We start from the raw sequence: 27,913 nt of genomic DNA on the forward strand, positions 1-27,913 counted from the left end.
TTTTTGATTAATGAGCGTGAATTATAACATATTTTGTACAGTTTGCTCATATTGCACAATCTGCTTTGTCAAGTCACTATTCTCTGATGCCGACATTGGCCGGTAAAGTATTTACTTGGTATTTTTATGCCTTGGCCTGGTTTGGGCTGTATTGAAAGAGTTGTTTTATATCTAAAGAAGGGTCGTAGCTTTGTATTGTATCCATTTTATCATGTTTTATGGGTGTATGTAGTGTATTTATTCTAACATGTTTTACGTGTACATGTTTTTTTTATTTTGATCCCGCCTACATCTTCCGAACTGGAGGAACCCAATAGCATGTGAATAATAGCTGTTTTTATTGTCGATCTAATGAATTTGAGATTCTTTTTTTCGATGTGCGGTTTGTATTGCCTAATTAGCAGGAGATCAAACTAATAAAATATACTTGAGTAGTTAATGGTGAAAATAGCAGAATAATTACAAGTTATAGTTTACCCATGTAGCATTATGCTAAAGACATAAACTCGCAGAATCCAAGAAAATAGACACATTTTCGAAAAGTATTGCAGATCCTGACTTCAGTATTTATCGGAATCACTCTGTGGCCTGGAAACGTTCTTGCAAGCTGTAAGAGACGTTAGATTGTTATTCGTCTCTAAACAAAAATAAATGTTGTGGTATTGTCCCAAACGTGGTAAAACATACCTCAGTAAACGTATCACAAAGAGTTGCTCATGTTCGAGAAGATGTTGTGGAAACCGTGGATGAAGTTACGGACTTGATACTTCTCATAGTGGCTTTTGAAGAAAAATCCAACAGTTGATACTGGTTGCATTATGGAACAGTGAATAGGGGGAAAAGTTTATTGTTTAATGGCTGCATAGGTGCTCCCCCAATATGGTTCCTCTGTTTCTACTCATAAAATATGCTACATTTGGAAAGGCAGGAGAAGGTAGTTCATGTATCTGCATTGATGCTCTGCAGTGTTTTCACTGTCACACTAGCATGCTTCCATTTCAAGATGTTCATTTCGTCACATCTAAATAGCACTGGGCGTGACATTTATTGAACAGCTTTTAAAACATTTTGGCAAGTGATTGGTGTTTCCAATTTTGTTTCTACAAAAGTAGTTTAAATCCTTACTTTAACCGAATCATATTCTAATAAGTATGGAAAAATTAAAAAGTCATGGACACTGGTTAGTCACTTTTCTGTTTTATCATTCTCTTTGTGTGGTCAGGTTTTTGCAGAAATGGTTGAGGACCATGGACCGTTTGTAATCCGCTCCATTCAGGCCTTCATGGATATACGGGACCTGGGCCGCCGCTTTGCCATTATGTTTGGACCAGATCAGTTACGGAACCGTGAACCAGTCGTCATGCTTCACAAGTAAGGCACAGTGCAACCATAATATCCTAATAGGTACTCCATGCAAGTCTCATGGAAGATCACTGGGGGCAGAGACAAGAGCGAGGGAGCATATTAGCAGTCATCCAGCCTGTGCTGTTCGATTTAAATTTGTCCTGGACATCCCATTGGCTTCCTTTAAGTCTCTAAATACACACATGCCTGACTTTGCTATTAAGGTGTTAACTGAGAAAGGCATGGTGCACGCTACCGAAGAGCTGTCTTCCTCTTTGATATTTTCGGACAAATTTGTCACTAATGTGTGCGCCGGGCCAAGTTCTAACTTGGATGAAGAGAAATATTAACTTACTACTAGGATCAATCAACTCCACCTCCTTCTTGATATCATATGGGACTTTATTCTTCATCAAGTGGAAATGCTGCATGCACCCCAGCACAAAAATGAGTTTAAGTGTAGGAGATCTTTGCTACATTTGAACACAGCCCTACAGTATTTAAGATAGTGGTACTACATAACCCTGTTACAATGTCAGATGCCTTTAAAATCACCACCTTATATGCTGTAACATTTTATTAAGTGTATTGAAAATTGAATTCTGTGAGAATAATGTATTGCAAGACGCATTGTTGCAGAGACACCTTTCCCTAAAAAAACCTCAAAGATGTTGATTAGAGTTAGTGCGAGGGTAATGGTACCATTTATAGTAAAAGCTTTGAGTAAGGATATGGTTATGATAAGGGTTTCCTCCATGTTAGTGGAAATGTGCTACAGTTGTTTCTTGTAACAAAGGAGAGAGGAGGAAAATATGGCAATTGTGCAATAAAGACGATACTTACAAGTGAGAATTGCGCAGTACTAATTTATAAATTGATCCTGCACACTAAAATATTATATGTTTGCACAAAGCGATTGCCTTGCGGTGAGTGGTACTGCATGGATGTTTGGCGTTTTATTAATGTGCATTTCTCCATACATGCCATAAGCTGCTTGAGCATGGGTAATGGATGAATGAACACAGTTCAAACTGCAGACCTATATGTGCGTCACTGACTGCAAAGTTATGGCTTTGTGCCAACTTGCAGTGTTGGCTTGATTGTGGTACATTTTTTATTACAACTATCTGCAGAAAATACAAAAAAAATCTACAACCAGAAACATGCTACTTACCAAAGAGAAACTCATGAGTTTAGTGGAATGGACCTATTTCTTTAATCATTATTCTGTACATATATAAAGTAAGGTTTATGTGCATCACTATGTACATTCTGAATCATGTTGAAGTTTCCTAGGCACCTGCATCAATGCTTTTTTTGTTGTTGCGTTTTTCTACTTCTACTCACTTTTGCCCCATTGTGAATTTAGGAGTAAAAGTAGCACGATGAAAGGAAAAAAAAAAACAAATGGATGAGCAAGTAATGGCTTAGCAACTTAAGAATTTTAAGTCATAATTCCAGATGTTACTAGTCCGGGCAGGTTACACTTCACCCTCTTGAATGGACCATGCATCATTCGCAATAATGGAATTCTGATGTGTTTCATGCGTAGCACAGTCCTCTCTAAAACAAACCGTAAAGAAAAATAGGAAACTGTCTTGCTTGCGTCTGAACATCCTCTACATATGACCATCTTTCCTTTTATTCAGGGAGGGCATTAAGTTTGCTTTCAAGGATCCTCCTCCTGCTGGTGCAGACAACGTCCCACAGAACCTGGCCTTTCTGGACATCCTTTGTGAATTTTCCTTCAAACTGCTGAAGCAAGACAAGAAGGTCCTGTAAGTAACAAAGGGACTAAAACAGGCGGTATTAGGGCACTATATGATAAAAACTGTGAGGGGATAGAAAGTAAAAAAAATAGGTGATCAGAGGCTTAAGAGGGTATGGGCCAGCAGAGAAGAGCTGGGACACAACAGGGTGCAGGGTATTATTATTATTATTATTATTATTATGAAACTTGTTAAGCGCACGGCTACCTCCACCGGGGGTGTCCCGGCACTGTGGACAGCAGCGGTAGTGAACATGGAGGTTAGTAGCTGGAGAACAGCCATGTTTTCAATTTGGACCTAAACTGAGATTCTGATTCGATCAGTCTGAGATTTAGCGGGAGGGAATTCCACAGCCTAGCAGTGACCACCGCAAAAGTTCTGCCTCCTCTTCTCGATCGATGGAAACGGGAGGGGGGGGGGGGGGGAGCATGAGACGAAGGTGATTAGATCTGATTGCATGAGATGAATAGATCTGTTTCAGTCTGTTTCTGAGATAGCCTGGTCCCTTCCCATTCAATGCCCTGAAAGTCAGAACCAGGGCTTTGAACTGGATACGTGTGATATCTGAAGCCAGTGCAGGTTCTTTAAGTAAGGGGAGATAGAATGGCGATAAGGGACGTGCCATATCAGTCTTGCCGCCGCGTTCTGGACAATATGCAATTGATGGTGGAGGTATGCAGGAGCCCCCACATATTGGCTATTAGAATAGTCCAGGTGGGATGTGATGAGGGCGTGCACGACAGTCCTCATCGAGTCCCTGGACAAATAGGGGGAGATCTTTTTAATCATGTGTAATTTGCCAAAGCAGGCAGAGGTAACTCTTTGGATTTGGGTTTTGCATGACAGTTCGTTGTCGATTTGAAAGCCAAGATTCCGAGCCGATTTGACGGGGAACGGGGCTGGGTTCAGCTCGGGCGGCCACCACATGAAAGGCAGCAGTGGGGATTTCTGATTAAAGAATAACAGCTCAGTTTTATCAGTGTTTTAGTGTATTCAACGTCATCCATGAAACAATGTTAGTGAGGCAAGATTTGAAATTGGCAAGTCCATTGTCAGAGTGGTCTCTAAATGAGAAAATCAGCTGAGTGTCGTCAGCATATGAGACCACTCTGACTCCATAGGCCTCAATAACCCTCGCCAGAGGTGACAGGTAAACATTAAAAAAGAGAGAGCTGAGAGCCGACCCCTGAGGGACTCCACATCCAAGGGGTTGTGTTCTTTCAGATAGGAATGATTTTATCCATGCCAATGGAGTGTCTCGTATCCCTATATCAAAGAGTCTATCCAGTAGTATGGAGTGAGAGACGGTGTTGAAGGCCGCGGACAGATCGAGGAGCACTAACATGGCCACCTCGTCTCTGTCCACGCTCTCCCTTATAGTCTCTGTTACTTCCAAGAGGGCTGTCTCCGTACTATATCCGGATCTAAATCCGGACTGTGTATCATGCAGCAGATTGTTGGATTCCAGGTAGTCGGCCAGCTGTTCCTGTACAACTTTTTCCAGAATTTTGGCTGGTTTGGGGAGGAGCGATATGGGTGCTTTCTTTAGGATAAGGATCAACATGGCCATCCCAAAGGGAATAGGCCAGAGAAAATAAAGGCATTCCAGATTGCAATTAGAGGGGAGGTGATGACTGGAGCCCGGGTCGTGAACACTTGAGCGGGAACAGGATCAAGGGGCGAGCCTGATTTACATTGTTGAATTTTTTGTAGGGCAGAATCCTGTGGGATGGGTTTAAACGCATCAAACATTTTTATGCTAGCCGGGAGGGGGAGCTGGGCTGAATTACCCTCACCAGGCCCCCTGGCCAGTGTGAAGGAAGAGAAAATATCAGTGATTTTATTATGAAAGAAGTCTGAGAGGGCATCACAAAGTTCTTGATTAGGTTTGGTGGGGCAAGTAAGAGCTGTCGATTTAGTGAAATCCTTCACAATTTGATAGTTTTGGCCGAATTGTCTGCAGAGTTGATTTTATTAGCAAAGTATTCTTTCATAGTGACCTGTTTTAATTTATGAAACTTTTTTAAGGCGGTTATATATATATTTTTCGCACGAGGATCATAGTTGCGTCACCAGAGGCGCTCGAGTTTCTTACATTTACTTCTTTCTATAAGGAGATTCAGAGAGAACCAAGGGGCTGAGGGTTTCATGCGAGCAGAAGAGAGGGGATGTAAGGGGGCAATAGCATCTATAGCTGTGAAGAGATTAGTTTTAAACTTCTTTACATCTGCGTGTAAATCATGAGAAGGTTGCCAATCCTGGTTGGATAGTGTTGGTACAAGTGCGTCGCAGGTAACTCTGTACCATTTTCTACCCAAATTCGGTACCCCACTGTTCATGGTCAGTGGGGGGGAAATAGTCAGATTAAAAGGGACAAGGGAATGGTCAGACCAGGTCAGGGGAAGGGGTGGCAGGGTAGAGAGGGCCGACAAATTAGAGAAAACAAGGTCTAAGGTGTGACCTGCACTGTGGGTGGGGCCATGAACTCTCTGGTCAAGGTTTATGCCGGCTAGCGTTTCCACCAGGGACCTTGCTTTTGGGCAGGAAGTGTCATCCACATGCAGGTTAAAATCACCTAAGAAGGTAAATGAGGGTGTTTCAGGGATAGGTCTGCAAGGGTCACTAATAATTCAGTGAGATAGGAAGGATGTTAGCCTGGGGGGTTATAGATCAGGACATCTGCAAGGATCAGGTGAGTAGGATTCGTAATACTGTCGTACATCGCTTCAATGGGGCCTGCATTGGTTAATTTCCTAGAGGTTATCTTCCATTGGGACCAAAGAATTATGGCGATCCCTCCTCCCACTTTTGTCGGTGGCCGACTGTTCCCGACAAAGTGGTAGTCTGGGGGAGTTGCAAGCGAAATATCTGGGTTGGATGCGTCTTTAACCCTGGTTTTGGTTAAAAACATCAGGTCCCATGAGTGGGTAGTGAGTGAAAGCCAGATGTCGCCCACGTGTTGCGGGAGAGACCGACAGTTAAGGAGAGAAGCCTTTACCTCTCTGGGAGGCTCACTGCGGGGTTCCTTATAGCAACTTTCTCTCAGGCTAGTTGTAAGCGAGTCGAGAGAGAAGGAGCAATCCTTGCACACAAAGTGTTCAACAAGTAGCTGAGAGAGGTTACACTTGGTGCTACAGCCTCCGGTGTGCGGCCTCATAGCTAATAATTGAGACCCAGACCAGCAAGTTTGCCTCATTGTGCGTCCTCTGGCAGTCTGTCTGGCGCTGGTCGCGGTGCAGCAGCGGACGGGGGCAGACTGGCTTGCCTTAGGCGCGCCTTCGGCGCGCCCGAAAGTGCATCTCTTTAAGTGCTTGACGCACTGACCCCTGACTCCACCCTCCCAGCATCCAGAGATGTGATTGGCCGCCCCGCCTACCCTCCACAGCAATCGGGCAAGCCCGTGGTGGACCGGGGTAGGGGGCAGAAGTAGCTGCCGTTACGAGCAAGAACCGGGGAGATGAGGCACATACAGGGTCATTTCAGTAAAAGTTTTAAAAGTATCAGGGGAGAGTTAAAAACGCAGCATAACCTGTAGCAGCTAGCGCGTCCAAATGCTAGCGCACGTCCACAGCGAACAGATTAACAGTCTAGCCTTAAATGCCTGACTCCACCCTCCCAGCGTCCAGAGTTGTGATTGGCTGCCCCGCCTACACTACCACAGGGTAGATGTAGAGTTGGAGTAAGAGTGAAGTGTAACTTAAAACAGTGGTAAATAGAGAAACGTTTAAAAGCTTGAGATCCAACGGCAGCATGCGAGTATTTTAGAGTCATAATATTGGGAGCAGGTTGCAGGCTGCTACTCTTGATGGATGGCTCTGATTCTGACATGCTTAATCCAAAAGCAGGCGAGGCTAATGCACAGGGAGTGAAAAATATACTTCATACTCATTTGTCCTCAGGGTAGACAGTGTTTCAGATCTGTTAGGCAAATATTACCTGTCATTGTAAGACCCAGTGCAGCACATAATTGAAGAGCTCCCCAGTGACTGGGGATTTATTACAGGGTGGGGTTGTGAAACCAGTGTGATTTTCAATCAGATAATCTGTGCATCAGCAAGCAAATACTGTCCTACTGCGACTCTGCAAAGGTCCTCTTGCCTTTGTCTTATAAGCTTGATGCACAACTAAAAATTGTGATTTGCTGTTGCACACTCGTTGCTCTTTGTACCACATACTGATGACATGCTTTTCAAGAAGAACTCTGTTAGAGTAGAGAGGAAAATTAAGGATTCGCCTGGTTCCCCATTACATAGGTACCTACAATAGATTTCGGATTCAGTATGCTTAAGACTTTTCTGGCTTCATCAGCACTAGTAATTTGGACCAAATGAGAATTCTATTTCAAGAAACAGATTTTAAAAAAGGGGATCCCAGCTAGTGTTTTCTCAGCATCATGAGGTTCGCCTGGTGCCATCTTAAGTAGGCTCCTAATATTACAGAATGGGGTTTACAAAATTATTGTGATGCTCATGATGGTGTCCTCTGGCTTATGAAGCTCTTTGCGAATTGCTAATATTGTATGTTTACGTAATATATGTATGTATTTAAGTGACATTTATACTCCCTCGTTTGGGAACGATTGTGTGAAAAGTGCTACATCAAGCACTTCCACTAACGCAGTGCCAAAAACGAAACATGGGTATCTTTCATAGATTCACATGCTTTGAATCATCCCCGCCGACGAGGTGGTAGTCTCGCGGTACAATAAAACATATACATAAGTCATAATAACATTATACCATAGGCTACAGTGTAAGGAAAAGTCACTACAATAACATATCTGTCTTTTTGTAAAAAGAACCAAACTTGGAAACCAGCCAATCAGGCAGCAGCACCCTCTAGAACCATCCCCACAGAGAGGCAAACCCTCAGATTTTCGTAGCACTAGTGATAGTAGTATACCATTATGATATGCTCAGTTTTTTCCTTTGGTCTGAATTTCGGAGAGAAGAATATGTCTGATTCTAAGAAGAGCTTATTTTTGGCCTGTTCTTCCTGTGGGAAGAAAAGACTTCACTTTGAGGACCCTCATAAAGAGTGTATGTATTGCCTCTACCCAGCACACAAAGTCAAAGACTGCAGGATCTGCAGAACCTTTCCTGCAAAGACTTTGAAGGATCGTGAAGGACACCTGCTGGTTTGGCTGGAGAAATGGAAATCATCTGAAGGGGTTTCTGAAGGTGAAGCAAGTCAAGTGCCCACCCCCATCTCCAAGAAAAGAGATAGATCTGGAGATCCTCCTGAGAAAATGAGTAAGACCTTAAAAACTTAATCTTCTGAAGCAGGTCAGTCCTCCTCTCAAAAAGAGAAAAAGAAAGTCTCTTCTGAGGAGAAATCTAGAGATACGGTGAAAGTTTCTCAGAAAACTACCTCAAAATCTCTTCAGGACCCTCCGTAGATAGCTAGAACATAGTCGTTGACGAGGAAATCACCTCTAAAGGTGAGTGGATCTTCAGTGTTGAAGAAAATTACACAGTCGACGAAGTCTTCGTCGACGGCGCCGTCGACAAGAGTCCCTACGTCGTCGATAATTCACATCTCGTCGACGCCTGCTTCGTCGTCGAGGATCCCGGCGACGAAGATTCCACCATCGTCGAAAAGCATCCCGGCGACGTCGAGCCCACCGTCGACGACGATACGATCGACGACGAGCCAACGACGATACCGTCGACGACGATGCCGTCGATGACCGCACCGTGGACAATCATTATTCCCTCGTCGGCGAGTCTACCGTCGACGACGACTTCAACCATGACGTCGACGAGCACATCGTTGACGATGTCTTTTCCGTCGACGACAGCCATGATCACAACGTCGATGATGCCAACTGTTGCAGCGATTTCAGCGGAATATGAGTCACCTTCAACATATATTTCTGCTACTTTGAGGCGTAAAAAACCCTCGCCTTTGCAGTTTACGCCTATTCTGAGTTCTAAATTGTCGTCTAACAGGCAATTTTATCATGATGTGTCCCACATTTCACCTTTGCCTCCCAGCCATTAATTAGAGGAATCTGAAAATGATGATCCTTATGGGCAGGCAAGTGACCCTTCACAGCTCAGGATAAAGTATCAAGAGGAGGATGAAGAGGAAGAGTACTATGAACCATGTGAGTCGTTGAGAGAACCTAAAGAAGTTTTTCAGCAAGAACCAATGGTTCAAATGCCAGCAGCTTTGCTACAGGACCTTACTGCAATGCTTAAGGACTATAATAGTCGTTTTCCTCCACCTCCACCTCCTCCTCCGCAGCAAGTTTCTGCTCCTGTAGAGATGCAAACTGTTTCACCTGCAACACCAGTGTCTGAGCCCCAGGTGACAATACCTTCACAGCTGTTGCAAGACGATGACGATAACAGGTAGCAGAGGACGGAGAGATTCCTAATTCGCCCACTACCGTGGATGAATGGGACGAATATCTGATTCCAGATCCAGCTTCACCGATTACACCGGCTGCAAACTCACCTCCTGGGGACATAGGAGGGTTTCATGCCATTATGGAGAGGGCATCTACAAGATTTCATCTAACTATGCCAGTGCAAAAGACTGAGTTTTTTGTATTATTTTAAAGACCTAAATAGAAAGACCACACGTTTTATTCCCATAATTGATCACATATGAGAAGAGGGAGTAAAGATCATGAAAACTCCATTCTCTATTCCTGCAATTCTGCCTCGGATTGACAAGAAGTACAAGGCGCCGGATGATGCTCCTGCCTGCCTTACAGGACACCCTAAAGCAGACTCTGTGATTTCCCAGGCAGCACAAAGAAAATCTCGGAATCCTTCCACTCCTATAACAGCCCCCCCACGACAGGGATGGGAGGCGCCTGGAAAACATAGGAAAGCGTTTTACAACCATGGCAGGCACTACGGTCCCTGCTACAAACTGTTTGGCCATTTTGAGTAGATATGACCGACAATTGTGGTCAGATATGTCGCCATGTATGGAATATTTGCCTGAGGACAAAAAGATAGAGGCAAGGAAGATCCTTATGGAAGGAGAAAGATCGACTTCTGAAATCATAGATATTTCTATGGATATCACGTCTCTTGGTTTTCGTCAACTCGCCGGAGCAGCTACGTGAAGATGTCAGGGCTGGCTTAAATCCACGAATTTTCGCCCTGAAATCCAAACTAAGATCCTTGATATGCCTTTTGATGGTGACCTGTTTGGAAAACATATAGATGACGCTCTACAAGATATAAAAAAGGACACAGATACTGCAAGATCTTTGGGTTCTTTACAGTATCGTAAAATGCCCTTTTGTGGGGGTTACCAAAAGTATCAGCAACAAAGTAACCAGGGTCATTATGGATAGAATTATCAACAGCAACAACAAAACTACAGAAATCCTCTGGCAGCTGCTTATAGGCAACAAGGCAAGAGACGTCAATCTCAGGGCAGAAATTCTGCCAGAAGGCAGTGACGATCCTGTTGCGCCTGCGCCAGATTCGCCACTACAGTTAAAAATTCTCAAAATGTCACAGTATTTCGACAATTGAAAGAAAATAACCAAGGACAAATGGGTATTCGATATCATAAAATTTGGACACACCCTGGAGTACACCAAATTTCCCCCTCCTCATCCACCTATAAAGAAAAATCCACCACATCTTGGTCTTCTCAGGAAAGAGGTGAAAGCTATGCTTTCAAAAGGGGCAATAGAGGGAGTTCCTCATTCTCAAATAGGAAAGGGATTCTATTCTCACTTTTTCCTGATAAAGAAAAAGTCAGGAGATTGGAGGCCAATCTTAGACTTGTGGATGCTGAACAAGTACCTTCAAAAGAAATCCTTTCGCATGTTAACACTCCAGGAAATTCGTCAGGGTCTAGATCAGAGGTCTTCAAACTTTTTGATGCCAGGACCCCCTTGTAAAACCTTTTTAGGCGTAAGGACCCCCTTCCGACAAAAGATTTTAGAAACTGGTACTCCTCATCATCAACAACTATCTACAACCATAAATGCGCCTGTTAGACCTCATCACATCCATCCATCCATCCAGCCATCATTCATCCATCATTCATCCACCCACACTTCCACACATCCATCCATCCTTCACCCATCCACCCTTTCATCCTTCCTTCCATCCATACATCCATCATCCATCCATCCTTTCATCCTTCCATCCATGCATCCATCCTTTACCTATCCACCCACCCACCTTTTCACACATCCATCCATCATTCAGTTCAGTTCAGTTCAATAACTTTTATTCGATTACCACTTGTATAATCATAAAAAGTACATAATTTAAAAACAGAGCAAAACATTTCATCATAAACATAAATTATAAAAGGACAAAATTTAAAAAGTGCGTGAGAAAAAACTTATGGCTTAGGTATTTCTGTTCAGTTCGTAAGTTTTTGGCGTATTGTGATAGTGGCTTTTAAAAAAGTCGCTATAAATTTAGCTACATGTGGCGAGTCCAAACATTGCAGAAACAGGAATGCAGGATAACACTGTCTATGACCACTAGCTCGAAGAAGTGGAAGAATCTAAGATGTGCAGGGAGATTTATAATATTTGCAAAAGAAAATAATGTGAATCGTTGTTTGTGGAGATGTTCCATCGCATGGACAGTTCGTGAGCGTGCGGGACCAGTTGTGGATTTCAGGAAAAGAAACTAAACGAAAAAAGGTGTTGAAATGAAATCTTGTTAATAAAAAATTCTCCTGGTTTGACAGAAAGTAGGACAAGTAGAGTTGCATACCTTTGGGAGGTTGTATTGCGCAAATCTGGGTATTCGAAGTTTTTGTAATCTCCGTCTGGTTTCGCAGCTCTCTAAGGTGAGTCAAGCACATCGACTTTAGCTGTTTCCTGGAGATGTCTTCGATACTAGGAGGGTCATCGAAATAGGACTTGTGGCCAAGGTCATTAAAAAAGTTCCGTACGTAGACCAACCATGAGATCTTATGCCAATTTGTTAGAGCTAAGCAGTCTGTGATCAAGGATCGTGTTAAGTGGCACTCGGGTTTGGACCATATACGTTGCCACAATAAGATAGGTTGGGACCAGATAGTGTCTGTAATGTATTCCATGCCAAGCTCGCTATGGGAAGCAAAGTTCGGGGCGCTTTGCGGGAGGGCCAGCACATATTTGATGAAGCCGTTCTCTGTTATTTGTAGGTGATCAATATGGCCGTGCCCCCACACGCCTGCTCCATAGGTAGCCACACTGTGGCATTTAGCGTAGTAGACTTTCAGGAGTTCTGGTGGAGCAGTTTCCCCAGTTTTCTCGAAAAAGAAATCAGGGCCGATGTTGCACGCCGAAAAAGGAGATTTCTAGTGGCCGTAGCTTGACGCCGGTTTAAAGCATCATCCACAAGAATTCCCAGATAAGGGTAGACAGAGGTTTTTTCCAACTTTTTGTTATCCACCAATATTGGTTTAGGGTTTTTGACCCTAGGGCCAATGTGCATGGTAAAAGTCTTTTTTATGTTAATTTTCAGGCCAAGTGAGTCCATAAAACTGCTCTATTGATTGATTTGTTTTTGAAGTTGATTTAGTGTGCGGGCCAGGATGACTGAATCATCTGCATATAGCATTCATCCATGCAACCTTTTATCCATCCTTCATCCACCCTTTTATCCATCCTTCATCCATCCACCCTTTCATCCATACATCATTCATCCATCCTTTCATTATTCCATCCATATATCCATCCACCCTTTCATCCATACATCCATCCTTCATCCATCCACCCTTTCATCCATCCATCCATCCATCCTCCATCCACCTTTTCACACATCCATCCATCCTTCATCCATCCACCCTTTCATCTTTACATCCATCCACTCATCTTTACATCCATCCACTCATCTTTACATCCATCCACTCATCTTTACATCCATCCACTCATCATTCATCCATCCACTCATCATTCATCCACCCACCTTTTCACACATTCATCCTTTCATCCTTCCATCCTTCCTTCATCCTTCCTTCCATCCATACATCCATCCACCCACCCTTTCATCCTTCAATCCTTACATACATTCATCCTTCATCCATCCACCCTTTCATCCATCCATCCATCCACCCACCATTCATCCCCCACCTTTTCACACATCCATCTATGCAACCTTTTATCCATCCATCCACCCTTTCATCCATCCATTCATCCTCCACCCACCCACCTTTTCACACATCTATCCATATATATATATATATATATATATATATATACACATACATACATACATACATACATACATGTAGGAAGGTGGATACCTGACTATGGTTGCCCCCCAACTTTTTGCCTGGTGTTTTGCTGGTTTTCCGACTTAGTTGGCCTGGGACCCTGCCAAGCAGGACCCCAGGCCTACTGCTCTCTCTCTAAAATGGATTACATGTGTACCTTAGGTACATTTCCAATTGGTACTGGGCCACCTTATCAGACCCTGTAACTCAGGGCATAGGTGTACCCAGGGCCTACCAGAGGCTGAAGCATGTATTATGCCACCCCTGGCTGGCCATCTAAATCCACTACAGCCTGGACAGTCAAGTCCGGAGGGATGGCTTCTTTGGCCGTTCTGTCCTCCAGGACTTTCTGGTGTAGGTTTGTATTGGTTCGCAGACCCACCACCGGGGTTGGTATTGCTGGGGTATCTATTCTAAGGTAAGGAATCTAATACTAACCTGTTTCTTTCAGATGAACAAGTTACTTACCTTCGGTAACGATATATCTGTAAGAAACAGTAGTTAGTATTCGATTCCTTACCGCCCCACCCATCCTCCCCGTTCTGCGAACTGATACCTAGGGTTAAGGACATCCCTTTCAGGGCCCTAGTTTCAAATGGCACCAGTGTTGGTTTTCACATGGCTCTGCGTGTTCTGGCGCGGAAAAGCTGTGTACAAAGAACTGACGTCAGCGCGCGGAGGCGGCGTCTATATACTCCAGCGACATCATCACGGCGCACGACGACGGACGCGGAGCCGCAGGGGACGCCTGCAGACGACGCCTACCGACGCGCAGGGGTACTGCTACGCAAAAGTTTCCGGATCCAGACTGACGCCTGGGGATATTCTAAGGTAAGGAATCTAATACTAACTACTGTTTCTTACAGATATATCGTTACCGAAGGTAAGTAACTTGTTCATCGATGTAAGTAATATCGAAGTTAGTAATATCGATAGCATATATATCGATGTTACTAATTTCGATGACATCAAAATCGATATATGTATAATATTTTTGTTTTTTATTATGTATGTTATATGTTTTACTTAAGTATTTTAAAAAAATATTATATGTGTATTAATTATATATATTAAAAAATGTATTTATAAGCACATTATATGTTTTAGTACCGGAGCGGGTTGTGGTTTTATGAGGGGAATAGGGTGGGAAGTAATTTAATTATGTTAAATTGATTATTAATTAGTAGGATTGATGACTAAATTGTAATTAATTGGTAATTAATTTTAATTAATTGGAAATTAATTTTAATTAATTAATTGATAAATATGTTCTCTAGCGGGTTATGGGTTTATAGGGAAATAGGGTGGGAAGTAATATAATTAGGTTAAATTATTTAATAATTAGTAGTTAATAAATCATTTTAAATAATTGGTAATTAAATTTAATTAATTGGTAAATCATTTTAATTAATTGATTAATTGAAATATATGTTCTATTGCGGGTTGTGGGTTTATAGGGGAATAGGGTGGGAAGTAATTTAAATGTTAAAATAAAAAGTAATTAGTAGTTAATATTAAATTTTAAATAATTGGTAAATAAATTTAATTAATTGGTATTTCATTTTAATTAATTGATTAATTGATATATATGTTCTGTAGCGGGTTGTGGGTTTGTAGGGAAATAGGGTGGGAAGTTATTTAATTATGTTTAATTATTAATTAGTAGGAATTATAATAAAACTTTTATTAAATGGTAAATAATTGTAATTAATTTTAATTGATTGGTAAATACTTTTTATTAATTCATAAATAGATAAATGTGTTGCGGGTAGTGGGTTTATAGGGGAATATTGTGGGAAGTAATTTAAATGTAAATAAGTAATGTTTTTAAAATAATTGTTTTGTTAATAATATAATTGTTAATTAATTAATAATTAATAATTATTATAAAATGTTATTTTTAATATTTATTTTAGGTTAAATATATTTAGTTAATCATGTATTTTATTATTATGTATAGGTATTGTATATGGTTTATATATATTTAATTGTTTATATTATTTTTATTAAAAAAAACTTTTATTTATAAGTATGTTATTTTAACCCCTACGCTATCCAACACTTTCCCTACTGTTGCACTCTCTGGAGTTGGAATAGTAATTGTTACTCCTACGCTATCCAAAGCTTTCCCTACTGTTGCACTCTCTGGAGTGGGAATAGTGATTTTTACCCCCACGCTATCCAACACTTTCCCTACTGTTGCACTCTCTGGAGTGGGAATAGTAATTTTTACCCCTACGCTATCCAACGCTTTCCCTACTGTTGCACTCTCTGGAGTTGGAATAGTAATTGTTACTCCTACGCTATCCAAAGCTTTCCCTACTGTTGCACTCTCTGGAGTGGGAATAGTAATTTTTACCCCAATGCTATCCAACGCTTTCCCTACTGTTGCACTCTCTGGAGTGGAAATAGTAATTTTTACTCCTACGCTATCCAACGCTTTCCCTACTTTTGCACTCTGTGGAGTGGGAATAGTAATTTATACTCCTACGCCATCCATCGCTTTCCCTACTGTTGCACTCTCTGGAGTGGGAATAGTAATTTGTATCCCTACGCTATCCAACGCTGTCCCTACTGTTTCACTCTCTGGAGTGGGAATAGTAATTTTTACTCCTACGCTATCCAACGCTTTCACTACTGTTGCACTCTGTGGAGTGGGAATAGTAATTTATACTCCTACGCTATCCAACGCTTTCCCTACTGTTGCACTCTCTGGAGTGGGAATAGTAATTTTTACCCCTACGCTATCCAAAGCTTTCCCTACTGTAGAACTCTCTGGAGTGGGAATAGTAATTTTTACCCCTACGCTATCCAATGCTTTCCCTACTGTTGCACTCTCTGGAGTGGGAATAGCAATTTTTACCCTTACGCTATCCAACGTTTTATATAATTAATTGTAAAAATATTAAAAGTATATTTAATATTTTGTTTTTTACATTTTATTTATGTTATTGTTTTATGTTTATAAATGTATTTGTAATGTAGAATATATTTTATTATTTTATAAATTAGTAAAATAAGTATTACAACCTATTGTTCAGTACATATATATTATATATTTACTGTATATATTTAATTAATGTATTATTATTATGTTTTATTTATTAATTGTATACATTAGATACTTTTAACTATGTAGATTATATTTCTTAGTGTTATTTACTTTATTTTACATTTATATTTGAAAAAAAAAAGATATTTTTAACATCGATATTTTTTACATCTATATTATATTTTCGATATTTTTGTACTTACCATGTTGTAGATAGGATGTCGATATTCTTGCCCTCGATATTTTTGACTCGATATTCCTGTAGGTAGATATTTTGGAGGTCGAAATTTTGTCAGTGATTCGGCTATGGCGATGTCGGGGGCTGATGAGGTGTTCAACCAAGTTTCTGTAAGAAAGGCGATGTCCGGCGTGGTGTTGTCTAGTAGGTTCCATAGTTCAATGGCGTGTCTGTCGATCGAACAGGTGTTGAGCAGGATGCACTTCAGGTGGTTGTTGTCGGAGCTCTGTTTGGCGTTTGTGGATATAGTGTGGGTCTTGAAGCAGTCGAACTTGCAGGATTGACAGGTGAAGGGTCCATGGGTGCGTCCTGGGGCGGCTAGGTGACAGTCGGGGAGACGGCCGGTGTTCAGAGAGGGTTGCGGCGTCGTACGTTAGGCGGGTGGAGTGGATTTTGCGGGGGGCAGGGGTTCTGGCGCTGGGCGCGGACGGGCGTAACGGGCTTACCTTTGGCGCGCCTTCGGCGCGTATAGGGCGCGTCCGCTGCGCGTGGACGCTGCACATATGTTGCTCCGACATAAGTGGATAGTGGAGGGGGGTGGAGCGAGGGAGGAGCAGCTGGGAGGCGGGTGCGGGGTGGCGAGTGTGTAGGGTCAGTAGGAGCTGGAGGGATCGGGGGTGGGGCCACGGGGGAGCAGCGGCGTGGACGGGCTCAGGGCACAACAACAACTTTCAGAAGCTCTTCCTGGTGAGGGGAACTGGGGCTGCGAGCTGCATGTGATTTTAACGTGGTGTTAATTCTGTTACCTGTTTTATTATTTGCTAATCGCACTAGGAGCGCTTTTAATATTGTTCCGTTTTTTGGGGGCTTTTCAGAGAAATAACGGGAATGAATTGTTGAGGCACACTGACACTCTGACCATCTCTCGATCTCCCTCACTCGGCCCAGCCGCTTTTTAGCCGACACTCGGCGGCGGTGGGCGCCATCTTTAGTGAAGCGGGGACAGCGCTCTAGTCGCGCCATCCTCCCGCCCTATTGGATTATTTAACAGATCCTCTTCTCGCGCTCTGTGCCTTTCAGAAGCTCTCTCTGGGGAGGGGAACTGGGGCTGCGAACTGCATGTGATTTTAACGTGGTGTTAATTCTGTTACCTGTTTTATTATTTGCTAATCGCACTAGGAGCTCTTTTAATATTGTTCCGTTTTTTGGGGGCTTTTCAGAGAAATAACGGGAATGAATTGTTGAGGCACACTGACACTCTGACCATCTCTCGATCTCCCTCACTCGGCCCAGCCGCTTTTTAGCCGACACTCGGCGGCGGTGGGCGCCATCTTTAGTGAAGCGGGGACAGCGCTCTAGTCGCGCCGTCCTCCCGCCCTATTGGATTATTTAACAGATCCTCTTCTTGCGCTCTGTGCCTTTCAGAAGCTCTCTCTGGGGAGGGGAACTGGGGCTGCGAACTGCATGTGATTTTAACGTGGTGTTAATTCTGTTACCTGTTTTATTATTTGCAAATCGCACTTGGAGCGCTTTTAATATTGTTCCGTTTTTTGGGGGCTTTTCAGAGAAATAACGGGAATGAATTGTTGAGGCACACTGACACCCTGACCATCTCTCGATCTCCCTCACTCGGCCCAGCCGCTTTTTAGCCGACACTCGGCGGCGGTGGGCGCCATCTTTAGTGAGGCGGGACAGCGCTCTAGGGCGCCGTCCTCCCGCCCTCTTTTCTCCCTATATCATGTGTAGGCAGGCCAGGCGGCGCAGCGGGCTGGCGCAGCGGGCGCGCCGGATGCGCGCCGAAGCCGCGCCTAAGCCAAGCCCGTCTGCGACCGGACCGCGCCGAGCGCAGGGCATGCTGCCCAAAAACTCCCTATCATCAGGTATGACAGCAATGAGTTATTTGCATTACGCTCTGAAATGGGCGATCACTGTAAGGGCTGCCCCCCCATCGACCTCCTCTCGGGCCCCTTCTCATGCCTACATTGCAAATGGATGCCCCCTGTGACAGCTTTTGAAGCACATGCAACGCCTTCCCCATTAAAGTATAATCCCAATTATTTTAAGGGAGGTCTCATTAATGCTAGGTCCCTATCCTGTCACTGCCAAGACATACATGATTTAATATTATGCCACGATTTGGATGCTCTCTTTATCACTGAAACCTGGCTCAATGATTCAAGTCAAGTCAAATAACTTTATTTCGATTCCATATAGAAATCATAAAAGTGTACATAGAAAATTTTAAAAGACATTGCAATTAATCCACCATAAAATCACAGTACATGTTTACACAATTTTTTAAAACTAATTTCCATCAAGATTCAGTATCTATTTCTAATCACCAAAGCTGATCTGATAAAGTTTAAAACGGCATTACAAATATGTGCAGTTGACAAAGATAGCAAGAGGTCATACGCTTCTTTGTAATAACTCGTTCCAAATGATTCTAATAATGGTTTGAGGAAAGTGTTTCTTGGAACTTTATACAAAGTGCAAAAAAGAAGAAGGTGAAAAGTATTTTGCGAGACCCTATTGTTACAGGGGCAGCAGGGTAGCTTCTCCCACCAACCCCCCTGCTTTGGGAATGCAAACAGAAAGTGTAAAGTGCCAAGGCGAAATCTTGTAAGATAAAAACGCCATTGCGTGTTCATAATATATGACAAATAAAACTGGCCAACTAGTTTTCCCCGTACACTTAGTACATGATCATTTTTCTTAAAAGAACCTAAGTTGACACTATAGGCATTTTTGATAATCTCCTTAGCATCCTTACCAAGCATTTCAGGATTTGCAAACATCTTACTTAAACCTATTTTATTAAAAGTCTCTCTGACATATCGTAGCCACGGGATTTGGGTGTAGTGTTCAAGTTTAAGGCAATCTTGAGTAATATCTTTTGTTAATTTCAATTCTTCAGATCGCCAAACTTTAGCCCATAATGTTAAAGGGGCAACGTGAATAATATCAGTTATAAACTCAATTCCAACTTCTCTGTGGCAAAATATGTTAGATGTGCCCAGTGGAACAGATAATAAACGTTTTACAAACTTATTTTCCACAATTTGTATTTTTTCACAGTTTTGTGAACCCCAAACCCCTGCACCATAGGTCAAGGCAGAAACACACTTAGCTTTGTATAACGATGTAATTTCCGCTACACGTCGCTGGCCTAATTTGCTGGCAAAACGGAAGAGGGCTTCAATTAACTGTGCAACCTTCTAAACCCGGGCTGTCAACAAAGGTTTCCAATTCAATTTTTTGTTAAAAAGGTTACCCAGATAGCAGAAGTTATCCACTTTCTCAATAATAGCGTTCTTCACCACATACTTCCGTATTTTAACATTTTTTTGACCGCAAGTCATGGCAAAAGATTTAGTAAAATTGACACCTATTTCTAGTTTGCCCATAAATGTATCAAAAGCATTCAGAGAAATCATGCTGTTGGGGGTAAGTGCCATTAAAACAGTGTCATCTGCATAAGACAACATTGGGATTCTTTTTCCGTTTATCTTTGGGAAATCAGCAGTCGTTTCTAATAAGAAGCCCTCTAAGCCATTCGTATAGACCAAAAATAGAAAAGGTGCTAAAATACATCCTTGTCGGACACCTTCAGTGGATAATATAGGTTTTGATTTCTCTCCACCACGGCCATATCTAATCCTAACCGTTGTGGCGGTATGTAACCTGCGGAGCAGGGTGACCAGTGGTTCTTCAAAACCCATAGAGTCCATCATGCACCATAATTTGTCCCTGCATACCGTGTCAAAGGCACTGGACAAGTCCATGAATGCCAAGTGTATAGAACCATTCTTAGCACCCATGCACTTGCCCATAATCAATGGCAGGTTCAGGCACTGCTCGATAGTTCCTTTCCCCTTCCTAAAACCATATTGAGAGTCTACAATAACCCCCGACGACTCAGCCCATATTTCCAGCCGTGCCAATATCACCCTACCCATTAGCTTACATGTTGAGTCTATTAGTGATATTGGCCTATAACATCGTGGATCATACTTGTCACCCTTTTGGAACCAAAACGGCCCCTTTCCAAGAGGTCGGAATAGGCCCAAGTATTAATGCCTTAAAAACATTCATAAGTAGAGGAGACCAAACCTCTCGGTTATGTTTAAAAAGATCTAAAGGTACTGAATCAGGACCTGGGGCCTTTGAAGGCGCCCCCTTAGTCAAAGCTAGCTCTACTTCTGAGAGCATTAGTGATTCACTAAGCTTCTTAGCTGATTCCATATTAATATAACAGGAATCATCCTCTTCCGAGGTAGCAATCTGTAATATCTCTTTGGGATTAAAGATTTTATTGTAATGAGTTTCCCAGGTTTCCTCTGGTAAATGAACTCGAATAGTATTTTCTTCCCCTGATTTTAAAAAGGGCCTATTTATTACTTCCCAAAAGAGTCTATTATCCCTTAAGTCAACTGCTTTGTCCAGGTCTTCCCATGCTTTGGTCTTCAGTTCATCTTTCCTTTTTCTAATTGCCTGCTTATATTGTTTCCTAGCCAATATAACCATGTTTCTATCTCTTGGGTTTTGGCGCAATGCTTTAGTGAAGGTAGTTTGTGCTGCAGAGCATTCAGCGTTGAACCATTTGGGCCCCTGGTCTTGATTCCTCCCCCCTACCTTTACAAGGCTCAATGATTCATCCAATCCTGATCTGGCAACTGCCCTCCCTCCAGATTTTACTATCTTTAGGCGGGACAGACCTCTTGGGCGAGGAGGCGGGGTAGCACTTGCTATTAAGAAAACCTTCCTTTGCCATACATTTGACCAAGGCCACCTTAAAGGAAGCGAGGGCATAGGCTTCTCGATTAAAATTAATGCCTCCACCTACTTCTCGGGGGGACTGATATACCGCCCTCCTGGCAATGCCACTCCCTTTCTGGACTCCTTAGATGATGTTCTCGGGGCACTCATGCTACATTATCCTAACTTCACTTTATTAGGGGATATGAATATACATTTAGAATCATGTGTCGACCCCCATACCATCTCCTTTCAACACTCGTTGAATATCTTTGGACTATCCCAACTTGTCACCGCTCCTACCCACCATGCGGGCCATACTCTCGATGGCATCTGCTCTAATCTTATAACCATGACCACGTCCCCTCCGATCCCTCAAATTTGGACTGATCATTGTCTCATTCCATTTGATATCGAGATACAAGCCCACGCCTTACCCAGCACTAAGCGCTCCCACCCTTCCTTCACAGTCAACTGGAGAAAAGTGACTGAAAGTATTAAGCTGGACTCCCAACCCCTGGCCAAGGCCCCAAAACTAGTTGGAGACGTAGTAGCTGACTCTCGCAACTTCCATGTTTGGATGGATCAAATCGTCTCGGATAATTCCGACCCTAATGGCCATCATGCGAAATGTCACAAAAGAAAGCTAAATGCACCCTGGTTTACCCAGACCCTAACCGATAGCCATCTCCTCTGCCGAATATCAGAAAGGAAGTGGAGAAAAACTTATGATGAGGCCGCAAGAACACTTTATGTTCAGCAGAGGAAATTATATCTCTCCAGCATAAAAGTGGCTAAAAAGGAATACTTTACTAAGGCTATAAATGAAGCTCACCAAAAACAAAAAACTGTCTTCTCAATAGTCAAGTCTTTCACCCACCCCAAAGCTCTCATGCCCGAAATTCCACCGTCCGAAATTCTGTGTAATCAAATCGCAGATTTCTTTGTGGATAAAATTGTTAATATTCAGAGAGACTTTCCTCCTCCCTCGATCACTCCTCATGAGGTAACTGATAACTATCCCCCTCTTTGCAGCTTTAAACCTGTTTCCCTCCAGCAAACATGCAAGGCAATTCTGGCCTGCAAATCAGGAGCCCCAACCGACTCCTGTCCCCCTGGCATCCTTCACCATCTTATCGAGGTAGTAAATCCCTGCATCAATACCATCATCAATGAATCTCTCGAGTCTGGGATAGTGCCCAGCGACTGGAAGAAGGCTATTGTGAAGCCCCTGATGAAGAAGCAAATCTCCAACTGATCTCACCAACATGCGCCCCATTTCACTACTACCTGTCCTAGGTAAGATCACGGAACAGTTAGTACATGGAGAGTTAAAAACATTTGTAGAGACTCACAACATCCTGCATCCTCAACAGTCGGGGTTTCGCTCCGGTCATTCCACCGAAACAGCCTTGATAGAATTATCTGATTCCATCAAGTTCCTGCAGGATGAAGGAAGGCAAGCCGTCCTCATCCTGCTTGACCTAACAGCAGCGTTCGACACTATCTCTCATGTCATTCTGATTAATAGAATGCGAGAGATTGGCGTGACAGACACAGTGTTGGCATGGGTAAAATCTTTCCTGTCTAACAGGTCCCAGACTGTGTCTTTGGGTCCCTACCTATCCAGCGAAAAACCCATTACATCAGGAGTGCCCCAGGGGTCCATATTAAGCCCCCTTTTCTTTAACATCTATATGGCTCCCCTCCTCGCTGTGATAGAATCTCATGGGATCCTTGTCACGTTATACGCCGACGACACCCAACTTGTCGTCACTATCGATAAAAAGTGTATGGACGCAGACTTGCGATTCCGAAACTGTCTCTCCGCTGTATTCCAGTGGCTGAACAAAAACCACTTGAGGTGCAACAGTGCGAAGACCAAAATCATACCGCTGGGTAAAGACCTATCTTTCTGCCCGAAAGACTGGTGGCCCAAAGGATCAGAGGCCCCACCCAGTGCAGTGTCTTCCGCACGGAACCTGGGCGTGCAATTTGATTCATCCCTCTCTTTCGACGACCACGTCAGAAACACTGCTGGGCGCTGCTTCGGACTCATTAAATCCTTAAAGAAATTCTTCGACTTCCTCCCCATTGCAGCTAGAAAATCAGTCGCGGTAGCCCTAATACTCTCCCGACTTGATTACTGCAATGGTTTAATGGCTGGAGTGAAGTAGTCCACCCTTAGGAAGCTACAGAGTATACAACACGCAGCTGCTAGATTGGTCCTGAAACTCCCTAGAAGGTCATCAGCCTCAGCAGCACTAAACTCCCTTCATTGGTTGCCACTTCATAAAAGAATCCTTTTTAAACTTCTACTCACTGTGTTCAAATCCATGAAAAATACAGGTCCTCATTACCTTGCTAATCGTTTCACGCATTACAACCCCACACGAGGTCTGAGATCCTCTGGGACCAATCTCATCACGATCCCGAAGTTCAAGTATAAAACTAGGGGTGGGAAAACCTTCACCGTCCTGGCAGCAAGGGCATGGAACAACTTGCCCGTTAACCTCAGACTAATCGAAAAGGAGAGTCTCTTTAGGAAACTCCTTAAGACATGGGTGTACCAACAATCAGACACCTCTGTACTGGCAGCCATCTAGACCCAGATTCCCACCACGTATCATCTACACGCATGCTCAGCGCCAAGATGCTCCTTCCGGAGCGAAAGTTTGCGCTATACAAATACCCATAAATATCAAATATCAAATATCAATGCTGGGCGAGATCACTTGCACAAAGGAGGTCGTGGGCACAAAAAATAATCACTGGCACAATCAATGGCACAGAATGCGGTCGCAGGCACAAATAGCGGCCACAATTGTAATCAATGCAGGCAACGATACCAGGCACAATGCAGGTCGCTGGCACAGATAGCAGGGCAGAATGCAGGTCGCTGGCACAGATAGCAGGTCGCTGGCACAGATAGCAGGGCAGAGTGCAGGTCGCTGGCACAGATGGCTGGGACGAGCTGCGAGTGGAGCGACCAGTTCTGACCGGAGTCTGCTTCTATATCATTAGAGGCTACAGTTTTCATGAATTCTTTTTTTATATCAACATTTTTCTCCACGGGGATGGATTTTCTCTGTGTAGTTTACGAAGCAGTCCTGACCCTATATTTTTTATAGGTGTAGTTCAGTGGCACGGCCAGCTGTTATGAATTGCGCTTGTTTGAACATGCTGTTCGGACGTCAGTGTGTAACCAAAGGTTCATGGATAAAGTCTTATTGTCATGGGTAATATTTTTCCCATGTTTTTATTGTCTTATAATTTGTGGTACTGTGGTTCTGTCCACAGTTATAGTGAGGTGAGAACTTCTAAAGCAGTTTTGTCTTACTGACAGGGGTATGTTAGTCTCATGGTTTAAATAGCCCCTTCTAGGGAACTTTATATAGTAGGGATTGTTTCTGCTCACCCACATTATCATACATTTTTGGCCTTTTCTCTTGTTCTGGACCAGGCTGGTCTTAGTAAGAGACTTTGCTTGGTTGCAGTTCGCAGACTGTCCTCCGGGGAAGGTATGACTTTTGGCATTTGATTCTAAAGTATAGAATCTGCGGCTAGATTTGTCTATCAGATGAACAAGTTACTTACCTTCAGTAATGCATTATCTGGTAGAGACAGGATCTAGCCGCAGATTCCTTAACGGCTCCTTCAATATTCCCAGCTCTGAGAACTGAGTCCTTTTGGGACTCAATTGGTTTGTTTTGGTCTTTCACATTGTGATAAAAAATAAAAAAAGAGGATTCATATACTGACTTATGGTTAGGAATTCAGTAAATATTTCACACATGAGTGTTTTTTGTTTTAGCACACTGTTCAATAGACAGTTTCCTTATGTGGCTCTGCGTTTCAAGTGCGAAAACTAGTTATGGAAGAAACTGACAGCGCGTTGACGAGGGAGTTATATGGTCTCTTTTGGCCTCCCATCCGGTGGACGAAGTAGTGACGGAGTCACGCAACGCCCTCGGACGGGCTGTGGGAAAACATTTCCGGATCCAGTCCAGCGCCTGGGTAGGATTCTAAAGTAAGGAATCTGCGGCTAGATCCTGCATCATCAAGGTAACCATTGGTTTTGTTATGACAATTTGTTCAGGAAAGAAAAGGAACATAACAAGGGTTTGACTTGGGATTGTTACGATTCTTTAACATGGGATAAGATGAAAGAATCGGGAATGTTAAGAATGCCATTGGTCGGGAGCACTGTTGTTGATTACTCCCGCCAAAATGTGGGGACGCCCTTTCGACCAAGTACGAGCACCGACGACCAGTCGAGGCCCGCAGGCAATACAGGGAGAAAGGGTTTCTGTTTTAATTTTAACAAGGGGAAGTGTACCAGGCCTCCGGGATCGTGTAAATTCAAACATGAGTGTAGTACGTGTGGGTCGTCCCATCCTGAGTCATCGTGCAGAGCCAGAACGAGTGAGAATGGGGGTAAGGGAGGCGCCAAACAGGTCTAAGCTAGGCCGAGGGGCGCCTTTACCAACCCCGATTGATACCTTGGCAATGATTCCCTGGCTCAGCGAATACCCGGATCGCACTTCTGCCGGGGTGCTGCGGAACGGTTTTACACATGGTTTCCGCATCCCGGTAGGGGACTTTCAGGGTGTAGGGATGTGCAAAAATCAACTTTCCGTTTTACAACATGCATCTGTAGTGCAAGAAAAAATTCAGAAAGAGGTTAGCCGGGGACGGGTCGCCGGCCCGTTTAGTGAGCCCCCGGTACCGGATTTCGTTTGTTCTCCGTTAGGGGTGGTCCCCAAGAAGGACCCGGGTGAGTTTCGTTTGATTCATAATCTATCTTCTCCATATGGTCTTTCGGTGAACGACGCAATTGAGCCAGAAGTTTGTTCGGTGCGATACGCATCTTTTGATGAGGCGGTAGCCATCTTGAATCGCCTGGGGCACGGGACGTTGATGGCGAAATCTGATATCGAGTCAGCGTTCCGGTTGCTTCCGGTACACCCAGACGATCAGCGTCTTCTGGGATTCGGGTTTCAGGGGTCATTTTACATGGATAGGTGTATGCCAATGGGATGCTCTATATCATGTGCTTACTTTGAGCAATTCAGTACTTTCCTGCAATGGGTGTTCACTAAGAAAACGGGTTTCCGAAATGTAATGCACTACCTTGACGATTTTCTGTTCCTTGGCCCCGCCGGTACTTCCGAATGTGCCCGGGCCTTAGCTGAATTCTGTGTGTTAATGGATCATCTTGGCGTGCCATTGGCACCAGGTAAAACTATGGGTCCCACGACTTGCCTCGAGTTTTTGGGGATCGAGTTGGACTCAAGGGAGGGGTGCTTCCGTTTACCAGCTAGCAAAGTGTCGAAATTCAGGGCAGCCCTCCAAGTATGTTTAAAGGCATCCAAAGTTACACTGCATCAGTTGCAACAGTTAGTGGGAAAGTTGAACTTTGCCTTGAGGGTGATACCAATGGCTCGCCCCTTTTCCCGCTCAATTGCCCAAGCGATGGTTGGCTTAAAGGAGGGTCATCATCGCACAAGGTTATCGGCCGAGGTCCGCCAGGACATGCGGATTTGGTTAGCATTCTTGGCGGACTTCAATGGCCGGGTCGTCTGGAACAAGCCAGCCGTCTCCTCTGAAGAGCTTGGGCTATGGACAGACTCAGCAGGAAGCGTAGGTTTTGGCGCCATCTTCGGCACAAAATGGTCGGCACAAAAGTGGCCCCTATGGTGGCACGAGAAGGGGCTGACAAGTAACATCGCTTTCCTCGAACTATTTCCCATTCTGGTGGCCCTGAGAACCTGGCCAGAAGGGTTCAGAGATCATTCTGTTGTGTTCTGGTCCGACAATATGACCGTGGTAGAATGCATCAATAGTCAGGCAGCCCGTTGTAAGTTGATTTTGAGGCTCCTCAAAGAAATTGTCTTACTGTGTATGCAACTGAACGTAGTATTCAGAGCAAAACATGTCCCAGGGGTGATGAATCAGGCTGCTGATGCACTGTCTCGTTTTCACATGCAGGCTTTCTCGGGTTTCCTTCCTTCAGCGGACCCGGAGCCGGCACCCTTCCCCGAAGCTCTCTGGTCTCTCGGTGCCCCGAACTTCGTCACCTCGTGGGAGAGAGTCTAGCACCCAGGACAAGGAAGGCATATGAAGGGGCGTTCCAGGCCTATTTAGCCTTTTTGGGGGCAGAGAGAGGAGGACTTTGGGGTCAGGAGGAGTTGGTAGTACTTTTTCTGATGTCCTTACGTAGGGCTGGGAAATCGGTGGCTACGGCCCAAAGGCATCGTGCCGCCATTTCCTTTGTTGCCAGGGCCCATGGCATCCTGGACCCAACAGCGTCTTTCACGGTACAAAAAGCGCTACGTGGGTGGCAACGTCTAGAGGGTCGCAGAGTAGATGTACGACGACCGATAGGTCTAGACAGGTTGTCCCAGTTACTGGTCACGCTCCCGAACACATGCTCGTCCCCGTTCGAGACCTGTTTGTTCCGGACTGCATTTACGCTGGCATTTCACGGGGCTATGAGAGTTAGTGAGCTGGTTGCAAGGAACAAGCGGGACGTGACGGGGGGCTTGTGCAGGGAGCATGTCCAGATCAGGGGTGATGCGATGATTGTCTCCTTTCTCAGGTCCAAGACTG

General features: G+C 43.8%; 1 protein-coding gene across 1 annotated transcript in view; it reads left to right on the forward strand.

The window, feature by feature from the left end:
• Nucleotides 1-27,913, forward strand: part of STAG3 (STAG3 cohesin complex component) — a 1,294,449-nt gene that overhangs the window by 1,021,313 nt on the left and 245,223 nt on the right. The window contains exons 28-29 of the mRNA XM_086945989.1: nucleotides 1,223-1,371; nucleotides 2,994-3,122. Of these exons, the coding sequence (XP_086802115.1) occupies nucleotides 1,223-1,371; nucleotides 2,994-3,122 (278 nt within the window). The remainder of the gene's footprint in view (nucleotides 1-1,222; nucleotides 1,372-2,993; nucleotides 3,123-27,913) is intronic.

This window comes from Lissotriton vulgaris, chromosome 12 (assembly GCF_964263255.1).
Source record: "Lissotriton vulgaris chromosome 12, aLisVul1.2, whole genome shotgun sequence".
NCBI lineage: Eukaryota > Metazoa > Chordata > Amphibia > Caudata > Salamandridae > Lissotriton > Lissotriton vulgaris.